Genomic DNA, 25,155 nt, shown 5'->3' with positions numbered 1-25,155 from the left:
GTGGGCAGGTGTCTGAAAGTGTTACTGATGGGTGTACCGGGATGACTATCCTCCCCCCAACCCCAACATTATTTATTTCATATTGAGGGACCATCACAATATCTGGCTAATAAAACAAAGAGTTCAGACAGAATTATCAGGGACTAATCATTTTCTTTCTTCATTAAGTTTCGCCGGTGTCTTTCAGAAGACAGAGGTAGCACAGAAATGAACAGATAAGAGAGCTTTGGCCTACCTGCGTCACTTTCATCGGCTGTTCCTCCGGGACACTGGTAGTTCCCTCCTCAGTTCCTTAAAGACACCAAGCTCTTCCCAGCTCTCGGCCTTCAGATTCGTGCACGTTCCCCCTGCCCACAGTTAATATCCCCAGCTTTACTCTTGGGTTTCTTTGTGATTTATGCTTTCATAGTGATGCATTTCCTTGGCATTGCTTGCACTAATTTGTCTACCTCATTTAACGTGTCTTTTCAACTAAACTATAAGCAACGTTGAGAGTAGGAATTTTGTTTTTCCACCCCTGTATCCTTATCACAATTCACATTGCTTGGCCCCTAGTAGTGCAATAACTATTTGTTGAAGAATGGGGTTTGGGAAGTAGAAGAAATTGCTGACGCACTGCTCATGTTTATATCCTTTACAAGGGCTAGTGAAGAATGCCTTGTGCCTGTGGAGGCAATTAATGTGTTAAATTTTTTGAAGGCAGAAGTAGAATCTTTCGTAATAAACTGAGAATTGTCAGATGTGATTAGGAAGAAATTAAATCCTAAATGAAAGCCTAAATCCTTACTGAGAACACACTTACGACTTTGTGAATATTTGAATGTCTTGGATAAAGTATTTATGAGCTATGATTTGCTGGGATTTGTGGACCAGTCCCAGGAGCGGGCCTCTTGGCTCTCCCCTACATATATACACTAGAATAGTGAGAGTACTATGGAAACCTAACTGTACAGGTCACTCAAATTGCCTCTCATAGAAAGTCATGATCTTTTAGAGTATTAAAATTTGGTTATCCACTGCTTTAGTTTGGAGTGTACAGCACCATTTTAAAATTCCTACAATGTGTTAGTTGTTGCTTCTGTCCATCCTGTTGACCACGGAAGTATTGCTGAAGAGATTTCTGGTGTTTAAATAATAAGAAGTAAAAAACAGAGTACTTTAACACTTTAATTTTTATTTTTTTTAATTTTCCAAGAGCTTAAGCTTATTCCCCCCAATGCTGCAGTACCCTGGGCTATATGAGTAAAAAGCAACATCCAGGTAAGATACCAGCATATGGTCTCCACCAAATAAATACTAAAATATGGCTCAAACTATACTTAGAAGTACAGTTGGTCAAAAAAGGTAATTTCTGAGAAATCAGGTTCAAATTCTTCATCTAGGGATATTCTGGAAATATGCTATGGATGGAACTTTTTATTAAGTTATGAGAATTAAAGGCCCAGGAGGAAATGTAGTATTACTTCCTAAAAATGTCTGAATAAAAGCTATTACTTCGAATAATGTGTTCATAGATAATTGTTTAGATATTAGAAACAAGCTCACACAGGCTTGCACTTACACATCTTTGTTTTACTCTCCTTTATGAAGGAAGACAAACTGGGAAAGAAATAAGATATTCCACCCCCAAAGGCCAGTAATCCTTAAAAAAAAATCCATTGTGCAAAAACAATTTTTATGGTTCCTGTGAACTTATGACAAGGAATATATCCAGGAACAAGGCTTCGAAATCTAAGCTATGTTCCATTGTTTGCAGTTACCTTGGATTTTAACTAGATGTACAAGTTGACTTCTGACCATGGGGAATCCTCTCCATGCATGGATTTATGGATTGTTGAGGCCATGGCAGATAACCAGTTCCACAGAAGCAACTTCATGCTCTTCTGAGGAAGATCCATAGCACTGTGGAACAAGGAATATAAGTGAGCGATGCCACAAGAGACTGCAAATGGGGTTATCAAAATACAACCCGCAAAAATGAACTCTGAAGGTGGAGAATCTACAAGGAAAAATACTTAGTGGTTTCACTGTTATGTGAAGAGCACTGACATTCAGTAGCCATGGCATGTGCTTCTTAAGCATGTAAACAGCCAACCTATCTGTGGATTCCAAGCTCATTAAGTAGACAGTTGAATAAATTTGTTAAAAAAAAAAAAATCAGCATTGCCAGAATTAAAAAAAAAAAAAAAGTCTCAGGTGTCTAGAGAGGGAAAACACCAAATGAAACTATTCAAACTGCAGTAATAAAATATTTGGCCTTTAATCATGTCCAATTAAATTGCATTTGAAAGCTCCCCCTCCCCCACCCGTAGTCATAAAGAAACACACCAATTTTTCAACATTTTATAATGGCCAAAGAAGGGGTTTACATAGGTATGTTTATTAGTGGAACTCACTTTTTAATTAGTTTTTAATAGGTTGCTAATCCATTTTAGCCTTAAATCAGTTCCATCCCATTCTCAATCCCTTTCCTGAGGTCTAACAGTTAATGTCGTCTATCATGAGGAGCGCTTCCTGGGGCACTTTGGGAATCATCTGCTTGGGGCTTAAATAAGGACAGTTTATAAAGTTCTCTCTCTCTTCCTCAGCCCCCACTAGGAATGATAAAGGCATTTCTAGAGGTAAAGGATTCTCTTCCTCTCTCGGCTCCTCTTCCTCCATCCCCTCCTCTTCCTCTTCTATATCGTCCTCTTCCTCTTCCTCCTCTTCGTCCTCCTCCCCCTCCTCCGCGCAGTCAGCGTCTTCGACCTCCTCTTCATCTCTGGCCTCTGCCTCCTCCTCCTCCTCTTCGCTCTCCTCCTCCTCCTCCTCCTCCTCCTCCTCGCTCTCCTCCTCCTCCACCTCTTCGCTCTCCTCCTCCCTCCCGTCACACTCCTCGTCACACTCCTCGTCACACTCCTCCTCCTCCCTCCTCTCGTCGTCGTCGTCCTCCTCCTCCGCAGACTGTGCGGCGGGAAACCCGTGCTCCTCGTCGGGGTCGGGACTGAAGCCCAGAGAGGGATTCTGCGCAAAGGGGTACAAGGTCTCCCGCGGCTCCGTCTCTTCCTCGCCGCCGCTGGGGGGCGCGTCGTTCCCGGAGGAGCCCCCGGGGGAGGCCGCGCCGCGCGCCTGCGCCTCCTGCGCCCGCAGCGCCTCCTGCTGGCGCTCCAGCTTCTCCTGCTGCCGCATGTCCTCGTAGATCTGGTTCATGATGAACTGGGTGGTGTTGCGCGGCGCCCGCATGCCCGGGGCCCGCCACCCGTACAGGTTGACCGGCCTCAGCAGCGTGCTCAGATCCACGGGCGGGCTCCTCGGGAAGGAGCGGCGAGGGTGGCGGCGCAGGCCACGGCCCCTGCGGCCCCAGCGCTTCTTCCTGCCGGGGGGCCTCGCCCAGCCGGGGTTCCAAGGCCCGCGACAGCAGGAGCAGCAGCAGAGGCAGAGCGGGTGCACACCAAACACCCGGATCACTTGCACTTGGCCGGGAGGCTTCCAGAATCTGGCCGGAGGTGGGCGCCAGGGCTCTCCCCAGCGCCCCCAGTTGGAGTACACGGCCCAGTAGGGCCGTCGGGGTGGTTGGAACCAAGGGCCCGGACCGTGCTGTTGCTTTGGCTGTTTCCTGGGGGGCTCATACTCCGACTTGGGACCATAGCGGTGGCGCCGCTGGTTTATGGGAGCGCCTCTGCGCCTTCGGTGGCAGGTAGACCAGGTACCCAAGGGGGCGGAGGACGCCCAGCCGCCGCCCAGGTTGAGAGGGTCCTCCCTGTTGTCGAGGGTCTGGGTCATCGTCCAAGGAGCTCCCCTGGAGGGCTAAACAGAAGCGTCCTAGAAGCTGTCGTCGGTTGGCCTGATCTCGTCCGTCTGGGCAGCACCACGTCCGTCTGGGCAGCACCACGTGCCTGCTACCGGGAGGGCAACTTTCTCTCCAAGAGGACCCCCTTCTCCCTCTTCTCTGCTTGCTGGATCGCTCTTCCTTCGTAATCTCTTGTCTTTCGCACCCAAGTTGTCTCGCCCGGGTGGGTTGGGCGGGACTGGGGCTGGGTAAGGATGGTGGGGGAGGAAGGTGTTGGTGGGTGACGCACGGTGAGACCCGCTCCCGGGTCCCACACACACCCGCCTCGGCGGAGGCGCGGGCTGGGAACCGGGGAGGCAGGGGCTGCGCGTTACCTTGCTGCTCCCTCCCAACCCAGGTGCTACACCGTCGCTGTCCTGGCGGGACTGAGCCGGCGCGGGTGGCTCCGGCCTTTAAATACCGGCCGGAGGCCCCCGCGTGCCCACCGCGTCCTCGGTTGCCCAGGGCGATAGCCAATTGGGGTCGAGGTCGTTCTTGCTGTGCGAGGAGGGGGTTCCGGGTGGAACGAGGTGCCCCGTGAATGTTCGCAGGGGGCTTGTGACGCAGGTTTTGAAAGAGGGAAAGGGGACCCTAGGCTGGGGTTGTGCTTCCCAACTCAGACAACGTTTGGGGCAGTTAATTTGAAACTTTTGTACCACCCGGAGGTGCGGGGATAAAGATGGACCTTGAGCTGAACCCCTTGGAAGGGGAAAGTCTTGTATCTCGGAAAACTCATGTCTTACACCTTTGGAAGTCGAGGGGATAGAGGGAAAGTGCCTAGAATTAGAAAACGGGACCCCACTCCTTACCTTAGGGCCTGTGCACACTCTTCTGACTTCTAGGGGGTTCTAGTGCATCACACGTCAAACACGACCACCACCATTTATTGCGTGTGCTTGCAGCAAGCATCAGCTCACCACTTGTAGTCCTCACACCTGTAGGCTCTGTGTAGTGGGTATTATTACGGCGCCTCACAGATCAGGAAATTGAGAGGTTAAGTTACTCAAGCTCGTGGGCATAAGGAGCTTTGGGGCTAGTATTTAAATCTAAGCCGGGTTGGCCCCCAAACCAAAGTCTTAACCACAGGGCTGCACTCTACTGCCCATCCACCTTAAGTAGGACTCTTTCGAGGAGTACACGAAATCCTTCGGGGAAATGCTTTGCGAATTGTCATACAGCAATATGATTGTCCACTAATGAAATCAATAGTACCAGGATATATTCAGTGGGTTTACTCTTGAGAATAGAAATATGCCAGTTACGTCTTTTGGTAAGTCCCTTTGTCTACCAGACAACACATACATTGGGAGTCTTTATAACATTATGGTTGAGAATATGGGCTTTGATTTAAATTAGCACGAACCTACTCTGAGGGATACTGTAATGGTGGATATAGGTCATGGTCCTTAGGCATTCATCCATAGAACGTACAATATCAAGACTGAACCCTAATGTGAACTATAGACTTTGGGTGATGATCATGTGTCAGTGCAGGTTCCTCAGCTGAAAGGCACCTACCATTCTGAGGAGGGATGTTGGGCATGGGGGAAGCTCCGCATGACCGGGGAGAGGGAGTATATAGGAAATCTCTTTATATGGGAAAGTATATGGGAAACCTACTGCATTTTTTTTTTAAGATTTTATTTATTTGACAGAGAGAGGTCACAAGTAGGCAGAGAGGCTGGCAGAGAGAGAGGAGGAAGCAGGCTCCCTGCTGAGCAGAGAGCCCAATGCAGGACTCGATTCCAGGACCCTGAGATCATGACCTGAGCCGAAGGCAGCGGCTCAACCCACTGAGCCACCCAGGCGCCCCTGCCTACTGCATTTTTAATATGAACTTAAAACTGCTTAAAAAATGAAATCTGTTAAAGAAAATGTGCTTCAACTTCGATTCAGCAATGACGAACCTCTGTGAACCTCAGCCTCCTAACCCATATGGAGAGTAGAGTTATAATGCCTATTCCACGGAGCTACGTTAAAGGTTAAGGTACTTCCTTAACGCAGCCAATGCAAGTACCCCAGAAGCGTGCAGTCGCTGTTAGCTATCATCATTGTCATACTTAAATAGGACTTTAAAAGAAGTTGATACAGTGTATGTAAAGATAACCAACCCTGTGCATGAATGCCCAAATCGGCACCCCTGCCCTTGTGCCCTTTTCTTGTCCCATTTATTAGAAACATGAAGGACTAGCTACCATGATCAATCCTAGAGAAAACCACCCCAGAGTATATTATTTTTATTGCTTTCCTGTGGTGAGTGGAGTTATGGAAAATGGAACATTGCCCAGTGGGAATGCAAGTCCATGCAAGCCTCCCGTAAAGGATGGAGAAGTAAATGTGGGAAAGCCCCTGAAGCCTGCAAAGGTCATTTATGCCTTCCTGGTTGAAAATGGAGAACAGGGTGGGGGATCTTGGATCAGGACTCCAACCACTGCCCTGGGACCTGTAGACTCCACAGGCTTCATTCAATTTGGTTTGCTCTGTGGTTTGCTGGAGAAAGGCCTGCTTGACTTCAAGTGCAGAATGCTGACACTTCTAACCCCCAGTGTCCCTTTCTGGGTATAGAACCACACATCTGGCTATTACTCTGCCCTTACTCTGCTTCATTCAAATTGGAATGCTGATATTCCAGATTTATTTTTCTGGGGACCTATGTGGTATACGTATTGGGTTTTAATTGGGAACTTTAGAAATTGACCATGTTGCTGTAGTGGATTTCTCATCAATTTCTTCTTTGTTTAAAAGAGATTACCTCACAGAAAATAAAAGCATTGTTCCTGTACAGTTTCTTCCATGGTGACATGCATTTCATATTAATTCTTCTTATTAAAGAACGTTAGCATGGTATTGTTCTCGCTCCTTCCTTACTCTTCTTAAGAGAAACAGAAAATTATGGTTTATGATTTGTAGTTTTTTTCAGTAGACTGGCATTGTAATTCAAATTGTTCATGTACTGGCAAATCACCCAAGAAAATTACCACCAGAGCATGTTAAACGTAACTTTAAGAAATGCAATTAAGGAATTTTAAAAGACCTCTTTTAATTGGCCCATATTCCTTAAATACTACAAAATAAAGTGTTTTAATATGTAGTATTAGTTTTCTACTGCTGTGTAACAAATTCTCACAAACTTACTTAAAATAACATACATTTGTTATCTTGAATTTTCAGGTGTCGGGGGGCCCAGGAATAGCTTAGTTGGGAGCTTAGTTGGGAGCTTCGTTGGGTCCTCTGCTCAGGATCTCCCCAGACTATAGTCAAGGCACCTGGTTGGCTTGGGTTCTCATCTGGGGTGCTCTATTTGAGAAAATGTTACGGCAGAATTTATTTCCATGTGGCTGTGTAAGTGAGGGTTCTCCTCCCTTTTAGCTGTCTGTTGGCTGGAGGATGCCTTCAGGTTGGAGGCCACCCACACGTCCTGGAGGTTAACAGCCATTCCTAGAGATTATTCTCACTTCCTTGCCATGGGCTTTCTCAGTAGGGCTGCTCATTCCTTCAAGTCAGCAAAGCAGATCTCCCAGTGCTTCCTAGCACAACGAAAACACACACACACACACACACACACACATATGCATATGTATCATAGTATGAGCTTGACATTGACATTAATGACATCTGCCATCTTTGTCATATTCTGTTGGTTAGATGCAAGACCCAAGGTCTTACCAGCATTCAAGGGGAGAAGTTTACACAAAGACATGAATAGCAAGAAATGGAAGGTTCACTAGGGGATTACCTTAGAGGGTTCACCACACAGACCAAGTAAATTGAGTAAAATACATCCTTCATATCAACTAGTATGACTTTATTTGGGAGACTTGAATAGCATGCAGCATTCTGAAATTCCATTAAATGCTGTATGACAGGGTAAGTTATGCTATGCTTTATGTTATGCAGGACGTTACACTGTTACGTTGAAAACACACTGCTATCTTGGTGTTATTTTTTGTGCATTTGTGTGAATTGAAAAGGATGAATGCTAACACTTGATGGCAGTAGTAACTCATTCAAAATCCAGTCAGTGAGAGCCCTCCCACCCCCACCCCCGTATACAAAACAAACTATGAGAAGATAGATACTTCATTTTTATATTTATCACAAATGGCATATTTCAATTATTCCAGGTTGCCAATATTAACTATCCTTTATTCTGGTGAAGTGTAATTGGGTATATTTATTAGATTTTAGCATTTTTCAATTGGCTTTTGGAAAGCAAGCCTCTGCTAATTAAACTTATAAATTAAAACTTTTTAGAGAGAATTTGGATATGCCTGAGAAATTTGGTCAGATAAATAAAACTCAACAAATATTTTTTAGATCCATCTTTGTCACCTATTAAGTTCTATGGGCTATGAGAGAAAATAAATGGAACTCATTTTATACACTCTCAAAAACTTGCCTTTTGCAACCCTGAAGAGATCGAAGCAGTCATTTCAAACCAAAAAAGTTAGCGCCATCTGTTGGTCATAAAAGCTAACTACAAGGTATTAAGCCTTTCAAAAAGTGAGATGAAATTAACTCATTAACGTAGTGGACTGATATGTGCTTTTCAGAATCAGTAGTGCTATACGTGCTGATATGGAAAAATTGTCAAGAAGTATTTTTAACTGAAAGAAGCAAAATTTAGAATAGTGATTACCTCTGGTATTTAAAAATCCATGTTTACATGTTAGATGCGTACATAATGGTGATGTGTGTGTGTAGACCTGCACATGTATTTTTGTATAAAAAAGGGAAATTGTTCAGGGCACTTGCATGGCTCAGTCAGGTGAATGACAAACACTTGGATTTTTAACTCAGATCATAATCTCAGGATCATGATCTCAGGGGGCATTGAGCCCCGTGTTGAGCCCTGCTGAGCCCCATGGGTTGGGCTCCATACTCAGTACAGAGTCTGCTCCAGATTATTTCCCCTTTTTTCTCCCTTACACAGTTCTCTCCCCTTGCACTTCCCTTCAACAGAAAATTTCCCATTCCCTCTCTTTCTCTCTCTCTCAAATAAATAAATCTTAAAAAAGGGGGGGTGTTGCTCATGTACAAGTTTTTGTTTCTCATGAAAACTTTTACAAAGGCATGCAAGAAACCATCGCCTAGTTATTTCTTGGGAGTAGAACTTGAGGTTTGCAGCAGGAAAGAAAATCACCTTTCACTGTATATTCCTGTCATTTTTTGGATTTTAACCATGTCCCTGTGTTATGACCATACATTTCAGAAAGATCAACTTTCCTTAGCTTCTTCCCTAGTGTGGTGATCATATCATCATCTCTTTTCCATTTTCTAAATTTTATCTTGTTCACAGGCACAGAAATATACCAATAGGATGATTTGATTGTTATCTAGTTGTGTTAGAGTGATAAGACAAGCCTAGGGTCCTCTACAGCACCATCATCTTATGAGATATAGCAATAAACTGCCATTTAAGCAAGGGTCTAAAATGAGTTCTGAGATCTTTAAGGTGAAAAAATGATTTTTTTGAAGTTCATAATTTAATATTTTTTCAAAAACCGAAGATATGTGATATTGTCGAATATGATTATTTGCATGTTGTGATTATAATGAATATTTTCCCACAAGGCCATTGTAAATTTCAAATTATTTTATTGTCTCCTTCATTCTCATGAATAAATTTGGAAACAGAAACACACTTTAGTTAAAAAAACAAAGGAATAGAAAAGTTTAAAAAACATCTAAATCTTGGCAATGCACCTAAAGTGTTCATTTTGGTTTTTTTTCTTTATTATAAACTTAACTTGAAATTATATGGGAAATAAATCCTTAAAACTTGCAAGTTATATGGGATATACAAGAGTATCTATGAAATCAAAACTAATTTGTCATTTAGTTTTGCTCTTACTGTACATCATTTGGTTTTATTCCTGACTCACCTGGTGTTCGCTTAACATGCTAAATGTCATGATACCTTAAAACTTTCAGTCGTACGCCATGTTTTAGAACACAATTTGAAAGTATCGTGCTGAGTTTCTGTTTTTGAAGAGAGCAGTAAGAATTGTTCCGTTATAGTGAGTGTCATAATGCTAACCATGATCTGAAATTAGACAAGACTTCCAATAGGCAAACGAGGTAGGCACAGGTAGGCTTGAGGAGTTTTGCTGAGATTGATAGGGTTTCCATCCAATCGAATATCCTCCAGTGCCTTACGAATATAAGTTAAATTTTTAACATTGCAGAAGGTGTCTTCATGCATCTCCAAGATGTTGTTATTCTAAAAGAGATGGCAATAAATGATAACACAAAATATAACATATGCTTATTATTGATTAATAGCACAGTCCATTTGGCTTCACCCCATTTTAATTCTTTTGTTCCTTCTCTTATCCAAAAGTGCATGTTATGAGACCATTATGACTTGAGTACTTTCTAGGCTGTGGGGATTAAATCACTGACGATTAAATCACTTGCAATTGAGTAGTAGGAATGTTAAGATAAGGAGGTGAGAAAACAGAGGTAAAGAAAAAGCTATTTCTAAAACTGATGGGTCTTGTGAAGGAAGAATGGTAACTGTGGGAAGTTATCTTAAAGAGATGGCAGTGGAGCAGAGAATGGACTAACACACCGGCATGGAAAGAGCTAAGATAGGAGCATTGCAGGGGGAGAGAAGACCATGGTTCAATCTGAGTAATTACCTTGGAATGTTCAAGAATGGGAAGAGAGTCAACATGGCTGAAGCGGAGTGAGGAAGAAAGTGAGCAACTATCAGGAAGATAAGCAGGGCCCAGAAAGATGTATTTAAAAATACCTTTATTGTGTATATTTCACACACCATAAAATTCCTTCATTTTAAGTATACAGTTCAGTGGTTTTTAAGATAGAGAGTTGTACAACCATCATCATAATTTAATTATTTTTTAAATTTTTAATTAACATTTTAGCCATAATTTAATTTAAGAACATGTTAAACCCTCACATATTAGCAGTTATTCCCTCTTCCCATTTTCCCCTATCTTTAGCCCATGGTGACTTCAAATCTACTTTTTTTAAATGGATTTTCTTATTTTAGATATTTTCTATAAATGGACTCATAGTTCATCTTCTGTGACTGGGTCTTTTCACTTAGAACTGCATTTTCAAGGTTTATATATTTTGTATCATGTATCAGTACTTTGTATTTTATTGCCTGATAATATTCCATTGTGTGGATGTGCCACATTTTTATCCATTCATCTGTCAATAGAAATTTGGATTTTTTTCTGCTTTTGGCTTTTATGAGTAATGCTTTTATGAACATTTGCAAACAAGTTTTGTGTTGACATGTTTTCAGTTCTCCTGGGAGTTGAACTGTGGGTTTATACTAACTCTATGTTTATACTAACTCTATGTTTAACACTTCAAGGAAGTGTCAAAGTTCTCCAAAGTAGGCGCACCATTTTAGATTCTTACAACAATGTATGTGTTCCAATTTTCTCTGAATCCTAACCAACACTTGTAATCATCCGTCTTTTTTATTTTAGCTGACCAAGCAGGTGTAAGGTGGTATCTCATTGTGGTTTAGTTCATGGCTAGTGTATTTAATACAACTGACATTTGTTATCAATTTTATAACCTGCCACATTGCTGAACTCATTTATTAGTTCAAATGATTTAGTGGATTTCTTGTGACTTTCTATATAAAAAAATCTGTAGATCAATTTGGGGCCTATTTCTATCTTAATATTAAATCTTTCAAACCATTAATATGGACTATCTTTCCTTTATTTAGATCCCTTTCTCCCCAGATAAAATTATATACATTTAAGGAGTATAGAATAATGTTTTGATGTATATGTATACATTGTGAAATGATTACCACAATCAAGCTAATTAACACTTCCATCACCTCCAATGGTTTCCTTTTGCATGTGTTTCTGGTAAGAACACTTAATATCAAAATTGAAAAAAAAATTTGAAAAAAAAAAAAAAAAAGGAACGCTTAAGATCTATTCCCAACAAATTTCAAGACCACAATAGGTATTCTTAACTATAGTCACTGTGCTGTATTTCATCTCCAGAACTTATTCACCTTAAATAACTAAAACTTTATATTCTTTGACTAACGTGTTCCCATATGCCCCAGTCCCCACGTCCTGGCAACTGCCATTCTACTCTCTGCTTCTTTGAGTTTGACTTTTCTAGATTCCACATATAAGTGAGATCTTACAACACGTGTCCATCTGTGTCTGGCTTATTTCACTTAGCATAATGTTCTCACCCATCTTGTTGCAAATAGCAGAACTTCTTCTCCTTTTAAGATTGTTTTTCTTTTTTAAAGAATGAAAAATATCCCGTTGTATACATATACCACAATTTCTTTATCCAGTCACCCATTGATAGACCCATGGTTTGCTTCCATATCTTGGCAACTGTGAATAATGCTGCAGTGAACATGGGATTGCAGATGTCTCTTTGAGATACTGACATTGATAAGTGTTATTCATTTCACTTGGGTATATATTCAGAAGTGGGATGGCTGGATCATCTGGTGGTTCTGTTGAACTTTTTGAAGACCCTCCATACCATTTCCTTTAATGACTATACCCCTTACATTCCCACCAATGGTACAACCTTGTCAACCTTGTTATCTTTGGTCTTTTTGATAATAGCTATGTAGTGAGACGACATCTCATTTTGGTTTTGATTTGCATTTCCCTTATGATTAGTGACACTGAACATCTTTTCATATACTGGTTGGCTACTTCTATGCTTTCTTTTAAGAAATGTCTACGTAGGTCCTTTGCCAATATTTTAATTGATTTTTTTGTTGAGTTATTTGAGTTCTGTATGTATTTCTGCTATTAACCCCTTACCAAATGTATGGTTTGTATATCTCCCACTTATAGGTTATCTCTTCTCTCTGTTGATTGTTTCCTTTGCTGTGCAGGAAGCTTTCAACAATATTGTAGCATTCAGTCTACAAGTCTTGTACTTTTTTTGTTAAAATTATTCCTAGGTGATTTATTATTTTGTGATTAATATGAATAGAATTGTTTTCTTAATTTCATTTTCAGATTGTTCGTTTGTAGTGTATACATACACAATATTTGTTTGTTGATTTTATTACCTACGACATTGCCTAAATCATTTATTAGATTTCTTTTTTTGACTCATTGCTTGTTAGGGAAAGTGTTGTTTAATATCTTCATATTTGTGACTTTTCCAAATTTTCTTTGTGGCTAATTTCTATTTTAGTTCCATTGTAATCAGAAAAGTACTTTGCCTGATTTCAGTTCTTTTCAATTTGTTGTGGCTAGTTTTGTGGCCTAGTATATGACCTTTCCTGGGAAATGTTCACTGAACACTTGAGAACCATATATGTCTTGCTATTATTGGGTGGAATGCTCTATAGATGACTGTTAAGTTTAGTTTTTTGTGTGTGTTTTTAAGGTGTTCTTGAACTATTTCCTAGTTGATCTTACGACTGGTTGTTCTATCCATTATTGAAAGTGGAGTATTGGAAGCCCCAACTTATTGTTAAATTGTTTATCTCTCCTTTCAATTCTGATAGTTTATGCTTCACACATTTTGAGGCATATTGTTTATAATCATTAATATAATAATGTAATAATAGTTAATGAATATATAATTATACATTGTTAGGTAAATATATGTTTATAATCATTGAATCTTTCTGATGGCTTAACCGTCTTCTCATTACAAAGTGTCTATAAGGAATAAAAGGTTTTTAGTGCCTATGTGCTGTACTACTCCTTTTGAAGGACCATTAATAATAACTATGCCTTACATATAAGTCCTTATCATGTTCCCATAACTGTACCATTCACTTTGTAAACTAAAACTGTGGTACAAGGAGGCTCAGATATTTTGTCCAATCTTCGGAGAAGGATTAAAAGTAGAATTTCAGTCTAGGGAATCTGCTTTTGCCAGAGCATTCGTTCTTAATTACTGTACTGTATTTTGACAAACTTTTTGAAATGAATCACAATTGGGGATTTTTATATAAACATTAAAAATAAATATTGAAGACAACATAAGTTAAAAACAGCTAATACTGGATATTGATGAAGTGATCATGAGAAGAGAGATGTTTAAAGGTATACTTAATGCCATTTTAAGCCTCAAAATAGGGAATATGAGCTATTTACTTCTAGTTAAATGTTGTATTATATACACAAGCCCATTGTGTTTGAATACAACATCAGAGACACAGTTACTTTGTAAGGTCAATATTATCACAGACAATAGTAATAAAATTTAATTCAGAATTACAAAAATACATTGGAAACATATTTTCTTAACCCAGAGAGATGGAAGTCTGTCATCTCTCAGCAGATAGGAATGCCCTAGGATTGAGTTTAATTCAATACATGAAACTTAAAATTAAAAGCTAAAGTTGACATTTTTTTCTCTCCTGAAAGCTAGAAAATAAATTAGATTTCTCTTTCTCCCATTTTCTCTTCCACTTCCAAATCTTACACATCTCTTCAAGAAATGAAACTTTCAGTTTTGTTTGTATTTTTTTTTTCCAAAAGTAATTTTGGGTGCCAGAAAGATGCATTATGATTTGACAAAGACTGAACATCTTTAAAGACTGAAGTCATTATCAAAAAAATCAGTATAGACAGAGGCATGAATGTATAAAGACCTTGCGCTCCAATTGAGAGAGAGAGAGAGAGGAGAAAAAGAAGAAAAATAGTGACAGTGTGTCAACAGACCATTATAAAGACTTTCTGTGTCCTGACTTTTTCATCTTTACTTTTGTTTTCCATGGAGCTGTTGGGCATTCGTTACTGGTGGAAACCTACCTGGAGGTGAAGGGCCCGTAGGTTTTCTGGGAGTGGCAGAGGGATGTGGTCCAAATTGTTATCAGTGAGGTAGAGGTGATGGAGATCAGACATATCCTGTAAACATTCCAAATGTAGGGACTTAGTGGAAATTAGCAGCACCGCAGTTGTGTTTTCCATTCCCTGTTCATGCAACTATTTGTAAAATAACACACGCCTGTCATGGTCTTGTTTTGCAAAGACGAAGGAGATCAGTTCCCCAGGTGACTAGACATAAGTCAAATGAGTTTTGGAAAAATTAACTGTAAGCGAATATTTCTGGATGAAAATGTAAAGAGCTTCTCAATCTTTACAAAGAACCTTGCTTTGCCCACTCTCACTTTCTCTGTTTAAGCAAGGCAGTGTCTTCCCATGGGAGACATTCTGCAGAGGGGTTTTGAGGATCTAGGTGAGGCAGAGGAAGAATGGCCTTTGTGTTACAGGGACAGAGAAAAGAGTTTCTCTCCAACAAAGTCCTGTTCTCTCTAGTACAAGTACTAAGAAAAGGACAGCCTAGCAAGAAAAAACAAACAAACAAACAAACAAACAAAATTTAGACAATAATAGGTCTACTCTAGACAAACACCACAGAACAAACCATGACTCACCACCACCCATGCCAACAAAAGCTGAATGGGGAGACTGAACTTTGACCCTCGGCCGGCTACAGTGAGGTGTCCTAGCTCCCTTGCCAACCAGGGTTACAGGAGAGCTGGTGGAGAAACAGGACTTCGGCCCTTGCTCGGCAATAATGGGTCCACACCGCCCTCTGCACTCTCCCCGTGTCCCTTCAAACAGGATTTTAAATTTGTTTATCGGAGTTTAGAAGAGCAGCTTGAATACAGTAAGAGTGGGTAAGAGAGCTCATTGGTGAGTGTTCTCAGGCCCTGTGCTGTTATTACTCTAAGCAAGACCCTCTGGCCCCAAATGTGCTTTCTTCACTTAGAAAACAAAATTTCTAAGATTAACCAAATCCATCTTTTTTGCAAGGTCATGTAATGGACTTCTACCTCAAGGCATCACCCACACCCTGCACAGGTAGTTGTCCTTTAAGCCACACAAAATATTGGTCTTGAGTGGAGTTCTTAGAAAGTACAAATGGCCTGGCTGACCCCGTTTCCAGAGGCTCTAGAGTCCTCATGCAAGCTCGGCTCTCCGTCCCTCTGGTTCCACCAGCCTCAGAACTTAGCAAAACGCAGTATTTCCCAAAAGCTTGGTGTAGTTTATTTTAGGAGGTAAAAATCTCATCAAATTGAATCTACTTAGGGCAATAAAAATGCTAGTCATTGGATGACAAATGGGCTAGAAGGATGAGAAACTTCCATATCCAGACTTAAAACTCACTTTAAATGCTTCTTGCTTTATTCCTTTCCTTCCCAGCCTATTGCTGCTGATATCGATAAATGTCAAAGTGTTTGGCAGTTCGGGGAGCTGCCTTATTTTATTGTCACGCAGGACAAGCTCCCGGAGGCGAGGTAGCTTTCTGAATGCTTCCTCATCAATTTCAGATATTAGATTTGATGTCAAATCGATCCTTCTTAAATCATCTAGAAGGAAAAATGAAGGAGGTGGTTAAATACTCTTAAATATGTTTTGTTCACATAAAAGTACGACGACAAATTTTCCCACATGACAGCAAACAGAAATATGAAGTGAACTAGCAATAGACAACTAATGAAATAATTGTTTCTAACTACTTTATATAAAAATGTAATTGTTTCCTTTATGGAAATCTCAACCAGCAAAACAAGATTCTCAATGTTATACTTCAGAATATGCATTCCAAAAAATGGAATTTCTTAAAGTAAAATTTGTACCAGTAAATTAAAAAAAAAAACACCTAAAAAAAATGTAATTGTTTCCTCCCAATACTCTACATATTTATATACTTGTAAGAAAGCTTAATTTTAACAATGGTATTGACACATATTTATCTGGTCTTTTCCCTGAAGTCTTCATAAGCTTTGTCTAGATTTTTCTATTTAAAAGGTTTTCCTCAGTAATGACAGATTGCTATTTTTTCTCATCGTTATAGATACATTAGCATTAAAATACAAAGGCGTTCAAAAGAGATTTTCAAATGATTGAAACAGTTTATAAAGACAAGTTCCAAAATTCTTCGAAGTTCGCAACAATTATAAAGTCAGAATGTAGGCTTGTAGGCATCGATCATAAAGCAGTTGTGCCTTAATGGAAGTTATTCAAACAACCCAAATCCTAGTATTATATGACCACAACATTTTACTCAATGTCATGACATGATAATGAGATCTAGTCTATAAAATATACATATTTATGATTCTATTTCTTGAAAATTTTATTTGAAAATATATAGTTTCTTAAAGACCTTTCACTCTTCCTCATTTTTTCCCCACATAATTAAAGCAAACCTTCAAATATTTAAATAAGGAAAAGATAGTTGATTTATGAGCCATATTTTCATATTCAAGTTTCATTTTGTAGTGCAACAATTTTAGGAAAGTCTGTAAAGAAGACAAGAAGATTAGTGCTGTCGTCCATACTTAGGCTTGCAAAATCATTTTTGTTGATCTTTTTAATTCTGTTGAAGCGGGAATAGAAATAAGCAGTGTTCCTGGGCAGCGGAGGGATAGCATCAAGTTCACGGTCATCACAGTATACAGTGGTACTTATACAAGTACACAGAAGGCAGGTTGGAAAGTCTAAAAGGTAGAGGCAAATAATTACATGTAAGTAACAAAAACAGCTGCTAAGAGATAATGTGATTAGATGTTTGTTAAATAAGTTTACAGTCTCATACAGACCATCCAGGTATATTTCATATTTTCTTATATAGTTTTCTATAAATGGAGATTAAAATCAAATGTACCAATTAAAGCAGCCATAACAACTAGTACATTCTTTGTACTGTTTTAAATTTTATTTTAAATGACCCAGTGGCTATAGTGTGGTTGTGGCTTTTATACTCATTAGAAATTCTCTTTTCAAATATAAATATTAAGACTGGTTTTTGTAAAGTTAAAACATCACACGTAGTATTTTTATTAGGTCTTTGGTTCAATATTTAAACACCCCACTGAAACAATCTGCTTCGAGAAAAAGGGTAATAATCCTTTATATGAATTCACTCAATATGTAAGTATTGAATCCTTTCTAAGGAGACGCAATTCTATTTTACGACCTTCTATGAAAGATAAATGTGAATCACACAATAAAATGATAAATCTGCAAAATGTCATGAAATAATGAGCATAAAATAGGGGAATTTGACTCGGTCTGACAGTCATGGTTCTCTGAGGCGGTGATAACTGAGTTAGGATCTGCAGGAACAGCAGCTGACCATGTACTTCCCATTGGGAGTGAAGAGTGCACAGGTAGAGGAAACAGCACGGGCCAAGGCCCTTCCCTTTGGAAGGACTAAAAGATGGCCCATGCGGCTATAGCACAGAGAACATTGAAATGTATGGGACATACCATCCAGAGGCCTTATCGGCTGTTATTACAGATGTCGCATCTTATCCTAAGGATGGGCAGGGTATTTTGTGATCAGATTTGCGTATTAGGAAATCACTCGGCTTGAAGGTATGGTAGAGGACCGAGGGAGGGCCAGTGGACAGAGTGGAGATGAGTTGTTACCTGGTTCAAAGATGACGCCTGCTTGGCTGCGGTCATGATGTCATAGCGAAAAGGCAAGAGATCAAAAGACATTTGTAAGGCTGGGTTCTATCTTAGTATCTCGGTTGGTCTCTACCGCGCGCACACGCACGCACATACACTCTCCTTCACTCTCTGTTTAGCGGTCCTGCAGAGGACAGTGAGCTTCGAAGGAAGAAAGAAAAGCAATGACCAGAAGGAAAGGAAGAAAAGAGAATGGGAAGATGTATTGGAGGCCAGATGGAGAGGGAGAAGGAAAAGGGAATAGATAACCTTCTCACCGGGGACACCTGGGTGGCTCAGTTGGTTGGACGGCTGCCTTCGGCTCAGGTCATGATCCCGGAGTCCCGGGATCGAGTCCCGCATCAGGCTCCCAGCTCCACGGGGAGTCTGCTTCTCCCTCTGACCTTCTCCTCACTCATGCTCTCTCTCACTGTCTCTCTCTCAAATAAATAAATAAAATCTTAAAAAAAAAAAAACCTTCTAACGGCTGCTGAGATGTCAGGTAAGTTTAGGACTGAAAGTATCTCTTGGATTAGTCATTGGGGTGGTTATAGGCAACTTCTCTAAGAGCTGCGGAGTGAGGGGGCTGGAAGCCAGATTAACTGCCAGTTGAAGAGGGGAGTAGGGGGTGCAGAGATAGTTAGGGCAAATATAGACAATGCTGTTGAGATGTTTGTGAAGAAAGAGAGGGGGATGGTGATAGGCCTAAGGAGATATATTGGCAGTGTGTAAATTGAGTGAACAGGATCCACTTGTGGTTTGTGATCAAGAACCAGTAATGTGCTTACGAAGGTCTTTTTGCTGTCATTAAGTAGGAAAGTTAATCACAATAACAGCTTCAGGAATGAAAACTATTTTAATACTGGTAATCTGAGAAAGACAATTTAAGGGGAAGCTATAAAGTATTTAACCGATTTTTCAAATGATTATAAATTAATAGTTGCCACTTATAAAATTTTAAAAAGTAAAGCATTTGAGTCTTCTATGTATTCATGGCTTTGCTTTAGCAATAATTGCTTAGGATAATTCATACTATATAGGTATATGCTATATACATATATATGTGTATATATTCACACCAGTTATAATTTAATTCTCTTTTCTTCCACTCATAACCCACGTCTACTTTATATGGCTTCAGAATATTGTTTTTAGAAATCTATATTAATCATAAAAAATGATATTTTGATTACTAATGATTTACTATTTCGTTCCAAGCTATTTAACTTTGTTCAGTATATAAGACTTAAATTTAAGGGCACCTGGTTGGCTCAGTAGGTTAAGCATCTGCCTTTGGCTCAGGTCCTGATCTCAGGGTCCTGGGATTGAGAGCCCCACATCTGGCTCCCTGCTCAGTGAGGAATCTGCTTATCCTGCTCCCCCTACTCATGCTCTCTTGCTCTCTCTTGGTGCTCACTCTCTCTCTCAAGTGAATAAAGAAAATCTTTATTAAAAAGATTTAAATTTGGGGGCACCTGGGTGGCTCAGTGAGTTAAAGCCTCTGCCTTTGGCTCGGGTCATGATCTCAGGGTCCTGGGATCAAGCCCTGCATTGGGCTCTCTGTTCAGCAGGGAGCCTGCTTCCTCCTCTCTGCCTGCCTACCTCTCTGCCTACTTGTGATCTCGATCTGTCAAATAAATAAATAAAATCTTAAAAAAAAAGATTTAAATTTAATTTTAAAGTTAGAATTTCTGGTGATGCTTAGCCTGTGGAAATGAAAACGTTAATTAAAGTTTTAACTTCATTACTCACCCTCACTGTACTTCGGGGATAACTCCCCACCTCCCCAAAGTCATAGATGTTTTGTATAGTTTCAAAGCTGACATTCTTGAGCCATAGTTTTGACAAAAGTTTTTGAAAAGATTAGGCATTATATTTTTCTGTTGTGTTTGGCTTGGCTGAAAGACCTGAGTATATGGGTAATGATGCCAGATAGTCAACTTTTGAAGGATCTGAAATTGCTTAAAAGTAAATCATGTTCTAGATATATTTACTTTCCCTATTGGAAACTTTCTTCTGGGTACTCCTTCGATTGTGTGTGCATCTCCTGGGGTTTATTTGGAGAGTGTTCTACTCCCTAGAATAGTTACTATGTGGAAAGAATATGATGTATTCTTCAGAGATACTGGCTTAGAGTTTAGTGGTCTCTCTTCACATTTCAACACCACTATGTACCACCTCAATGATCTTCGACAACTTTTACACTATGTTAGGGTTTTAGCTTTCTATTGTAAAGTGGAAACAACAATACCTAATACGTAGTATCATTCCGACTCTTCAAAGAGTTCATATACATAAAACACTTTAGTGGTTGGCATATCCACAGCATTTTACAAAAGCCAACTTTTTACATTACTTATTGGTAAACAATTAAAGACTGGTAGATGCAGAGAGTAGATGGGGGGTTACCAGGGGCTGGTGGAGAGCGATGAGGTGTTGTTGGTCAACAGCTGTGAAGTTTCAGTTATGCAAAACGATTAGGTTCTGGAGATCTGCTGTCCAACATAATGCCTAGAGTTAACAAAACTGTATTGTACACTGAAACATCTGTTGAGAGTAGAAAAATAAACTCTTCTCTCAATAACAGAGTTAGGAGAATAACTAACATTTATTATGTTCACGATGGGTCAGGCACAAGATTCATTCATTTAATTCTTACAACAATTCCATGAAGTAAGATCTATTATTTATCATCCCATGTTTTAAGTAAGGAAACCAAGACAAAAAGTATTGCATGGCTTGATCCAGACTGCATATCCAGGAAGTCCCAAAGCTGGCATTTGAGTGACTTCCCTCTCTTGTTCTCTCAGTATGCTCTGTACAGAGTTTGTTGTATGACTTGGAACACATTATTGCTTCCACATTTGTTTGCATGTCTGTGTCCCTGTACTAGACAAAAATATCCATGATAACAGTAGTCGTTTTAAGATAAGTGTTATGTCTCCAGAACTTAGAGGTACAGAGACCCTCCAACTCTATACTCATATACTTTTGCAATGGGAATTCTACTCATTTTTCTACACCCCCTCGTTCTGCCATTCTCCATGTGGGAAAGACTTCTGGTGCGAGTCCGTCTGAATGCCCCCAAGGATGACATGGACACATTCTAACAAGAAATATAGACAGATCATAGAATTGTATTTAGCAACAGGAACTCTTCCTCATTAACTAAAAGGCTCTGGTTTAGATCACCTTCAGGCTGTACAAAATACAGTCCAGTGTTACGGAATGCTTTCCACTCGGCTTCTCCCAAGGACTGAATGAGAAGAAGCCCATGTTCCAATAAGTACACAGACAAGAATCAGAACAGGCTCGCTTGAGGGGCATCTGGGTGGCTCAGTGGGTTAAACCTTCTGCCTTCAGCCTTTAGGGTCCTGAGATCAAGCCCCACATCAGGTTTTCTCCCCAGCAAGGAGTCTGCTTCCCCCTCTTTCTCTGCCTGCCTCTCTGCCTACTTGTGATCTCTGTCTGTCAAATAAATAAATAAAATCTTAAAAAAAAAAAAAAAATCCAAAGTGTGCAATAACAGCTATGAGATCTCTTGACAAGTTCCTACCATTTTTTTGAGCTCGTTTCCTCAATAAGGAAGACCTACGACCTTTACATGGAGGTTGTAGTCAAATGAGAGAATGTGAGGCAAGCATTGTGACCCACAGATCGCCTGTGCCCAGTCAGTGTAAAATATTATTACTATTGCTGTCATCACCATCAGCCACCACCACCTTATCCCCCTAAACTGCTGTGGCCTGCTCTGTCAGACCTGAATTCTCATCTTGCTCTAACATGTAGTGGATTCTTTGTTCTAGAAATGCATTCTATCACTAACGGTTTAGAGTAATGATGCTAAATAAATAGTTTTGTCCCAAATCTTTGGTTATTTGGTAATTTCCATCATGCCAAAGCTGAATTCTTAAAATTGTTTAATATTTGAATATAAAATATATGTGTATCTCCTGCTTCAAACCCAGCCTATGGCAAAACTTTCCCTGTGGGTCATGTGGGTTGCCTGTGGCATTGGAGTTGGCAGCTTTGAGGTATGACCAAGTGGACTTAATTCAGATCACCCATGATGGACCTGACCTTCATTGGTGTGTGGGCCCAGAACCCCGGTGAATTCAGGCTCCTGTGGAGAGGAGCCATCGATCAGTCTGGGGGTGGACTCCTCTTCTTCCTCCTCTTCAGCCTCATCCGGCGGTGGGGGTGGGGTGAGGAGCTCTCTGTTCCCAGAAGGCATCACTGTGGCTGTTTCAAACTGAAAAAGAAACAGAATTTCATCAGGCAGCCTTCTTAATCACCCACACTATGGGGCACGACACAAATTTTACACATATCCATTTTTGCCGCAAGAGGTCGCTGGTGTTCTGAAATGCGACACTGCAGGGTCGTCTCGCCTGGCTGAGACATGAACCACACACATGTGGTTCTAGTTACTGTTGGTTTTAATTAATTTGGTTTTCAAATCTTAGTAATAATTTCCAATGCCCATGGTTTTTTGGTTTTAGGTTTTTGGTGGGTTTTTTTGGTCATCCTGCTCTTTCAAACGTTTTCACATGTTTATTCATTTTTTAAAAGCCTCATTTATTGTTTTCTAAATACATAGCATTGCAAGAATGCATTATTGCTGGCGAAGATTCAAATTAATCCAGAAGTGTGCAGAATAAAATCCCAAACTCCCCTTCACCCTGAAGTCCAGATTCCATTCCCTTTGAAGATAATAATCATTAAGAAATTAAGGTGTATGCTCCAGTGGTTATAATCCTTGTTTTCCTAGATTCAAATATTCTGGGCTTGTTTGTTCATCTGTTTGTTTTACAGTTTACACTTCTCCAGTTGTTTTACTGTAAAGTATCATGTCTACCAAAAGAAAAATATATATGGAGTTATGAAAACTATAGATTTGATTATGATGTGAGTAACAGGTATTACCGACAATATCTGAGTTTGTTACATTGACCTTTTCGAGAGCTTTGACAATAGAGGGAACTTACTAAAATGGAAAAAAAAAGATGCTCAAATATTTTTCTTAGATAATACTTGGTTTTCTCTTCTTGCATATTTTGGGTGATGAGTAACTGCTCTTAGCAGCACTGTTTGCATTTAGAATAACTCCTTACTCTCAAATCCTTTCCCATGCCTCAATGTCTGTTCCTCTGTATGTACAACTTTGTCACTTTAAGCAGGAAATCTGTTCAAGATAGTTGGCAACAGGCAGCGCCCACTATTGGGCACATACTTTCTTCATGGAAGCCCCAGAAATCCCAGATTCTCCTTTTTCAGCCCTGATAGGGCTGCTTGATTCTTTCCACCCTTCTTTATTTGCATGTATTAAACAAGCAAACACACACATGCACACACACACACACGCGCACACACACACAAATTACTTTCTAACTTTAATGTCAAAATGACATGCACGGTATTACTTTTATGTGTAAAATAAATACATAACTAGGGCAGATATTTTCTGAGTATTCTAGATAGATATTTTAGACAATCACAATATTTTAAAGATATGTTTATTATTTAGTATTTTTTTTCATAAATTTGAATACATTGCTTCACAAACGAAAATCATCCCTTTAAAGGAACACTAAACTATTTTGTCAGTTCACACTTTTGAATTGTGTCTCTTTCTGTGTTTCTGTAGGGTATCCCCACTTCTGCCTTTCCTACACTGTATTGAAATGACACCATCAGTTTTCTGCCTATCCAAGCCCACTAGTTGGTACACTCTAAGTTACATGTTTTATCTTTGTAACTCAAATCTGTAGCATGATAGGTGATCAACAAGTACTTCTTAAATATAATTTAAAAATTGCTTGTGCAGAATATATCTATTTCACAGAATATATACATTTCACATTTAATTTTAGAGATTTTATTGATAAGAATCACAAATGTGTTCATGTTCACTTTAAATGTACTTAAAGCATGAAATCAAACAAAAACAACTCATACTGTCTTTGGTGCATTAGGAAGCCATACACAAAGATTTTGTAAAACTTGGCCAGGAATCTCCACTTGAGAAGATTGGGCATACTTCCTTAATCAAGGAGACATACGGTTTCCATCTGCAGGATCAGAATGAAGCAGATTTAGAAGGAATAGACCTGCAGAGACCAAAAGGAGGCTCCAGGAAGAGCGGAAATTGAGACAGATGTTTCATGGAAGGGAGGGAGCCTAAAGGGAGAAACACATTCCAGACACGTTGCCTTGAATCTTTAGCTTTGCAGGAAAAATGTTTGCACATACTTTCTACAGATAATTGTTTTTCCACTCATCTGACGTGAAGCTGTAAGCTCTCACTTGTCATCCAGTATAATGAGGCAAAAACAGCTTTTGTGTCTATCGGAACCTGTTTTGTTCATGCTTCCTTGCTAATAAAATGTGAATGTTGAACAATTTTGAAGACCTAGGGAAAGGAGCGCTTTTGCAGCTCAGCAAAATCCCAGAACTATACACTCAAAATGCTGTTCCTGGGAAGCTTTTGCATTGTAGACACGTTTATTCTCACTACTGAATAGACATGGTTTAGGCTTCTGTCATTTTTTTTCTTCTTTTAACAATTTCCATACTGTGATACAAAGTTGTGAGGCAATGCATGCAGAGAAAGGAAGCCAGGGAAGCATGAGCACCTGGCTGTCCATGTGGCTGACTTTTATGCTTACGCTACCGAAACCTAAATTTGGGAATAAACACAAATGGCCAGAAAACATCCCTGCCCCTTTTCCTCAAGCTACCACAGGCAACCCTCAAATGCAAATATAATCGAGGCTCCGACATAAATATTCTTCCTTTCTGTACTTTCCTCCATTATTTTTCCTCGTTTTACTCTGAACTGTTCCCTACTAAACTGTCTTAACCTCTTAATTATATTTACCTGAATTTTACGAACACAGTAAATACAGAGGATCACTCCTGCCTACGGTCTTGGAC

At 39.9% G+C, this 25,155-nt stretch overlaps 2 protein-coding genes across 3 annotated transcripts in view; both read right to left on the bottom strand.

Moving 5' to 3' along the window:
* Positions 1-2,162: 2,162 nt before the first annotated feature.
* Positions 2,163-3,762, bottom strand: CCER1 (coiled-coil glutamate rich protein 1). Of its 2 annotated transcripts, XM_044228326.1 has the most exons (2): positions 2,842-3,762; positions 2,163-2,799 (listed from the first exon to the last, which is right to left on the bottom strand). In XM_044228326.1, exons 1-2 carry the CDS (start codon positions 3,760-3,762, stop codon positions 2,479-2,481), a joined length of 1,242 nt encoding a protein of 413 aa, XP_044084261.1. In that variant the 3' UTR covers positions 2,163-2,478. The 2 variants fall into 2 exon arrangements, with proteins under 2 accessions (XP_044084261.1, XP_044084260.1); XM_044228325.1 differs by having other exon boundaries at positions 2,163-3,762.
* A 6,098-nt stretch (positions 3,763-9,860) lies between these two features.
* Positions 9,861-25,155, bottom strand: part of EPYC (epiphycan) — a 34,412-nt gene continuing 19,117 nt past the window's right edge. The window contains exons 2-6 of the mRNA XM_044227590.1: positions 22,300-22,471; positions 17,106-17,264; positions 15,928-16,130; positions 14,566-14,661; positions 9,861-10,031 (exon numbers count right to left, since the gene is read on the bottom strand). Of these exons, the coding sequence (XP_044083525.1) occupies positions 9,861-10,031; positions 14,566-14,661; positions 15,928-16,130; positions 17,106-17,264; positions 22,300-22,471 (801 nt within the window). The remainder of the gene's footprint in view (positions 10,032-14,565; positions 14,662-15,927; positions 16,131-17,105; positions 17,265-22,299; positions 22,472-25,155) is intronic.

This window comes from Neovison vison, chromosome 12, assembly GCF_020171115.1.
Source record: "Neovison vison isolate M4711 chromosome 12, ASM_NN_V1, whole genome shotgun sequence".
NCBI lineage: Eukaryota > Metazoa > Chordata > Mammalia > Carnivora > Mustelidae > Neogale > Neogale vison.
The sequence above is the reverse complement of the archived record's forward strand: the minus strand, read 5'-3'. Positions and strand labels throughout refer to the sequence as shown.

Coding starts and splice junctions, on each gene's coding strand:
- CCER1 (XM_044228325.1), bottom strand. CDS start 3,762: ATGACCCAGACCCTCGACAACAGGGAGGACCCTCTCAACCTGGGCGGC.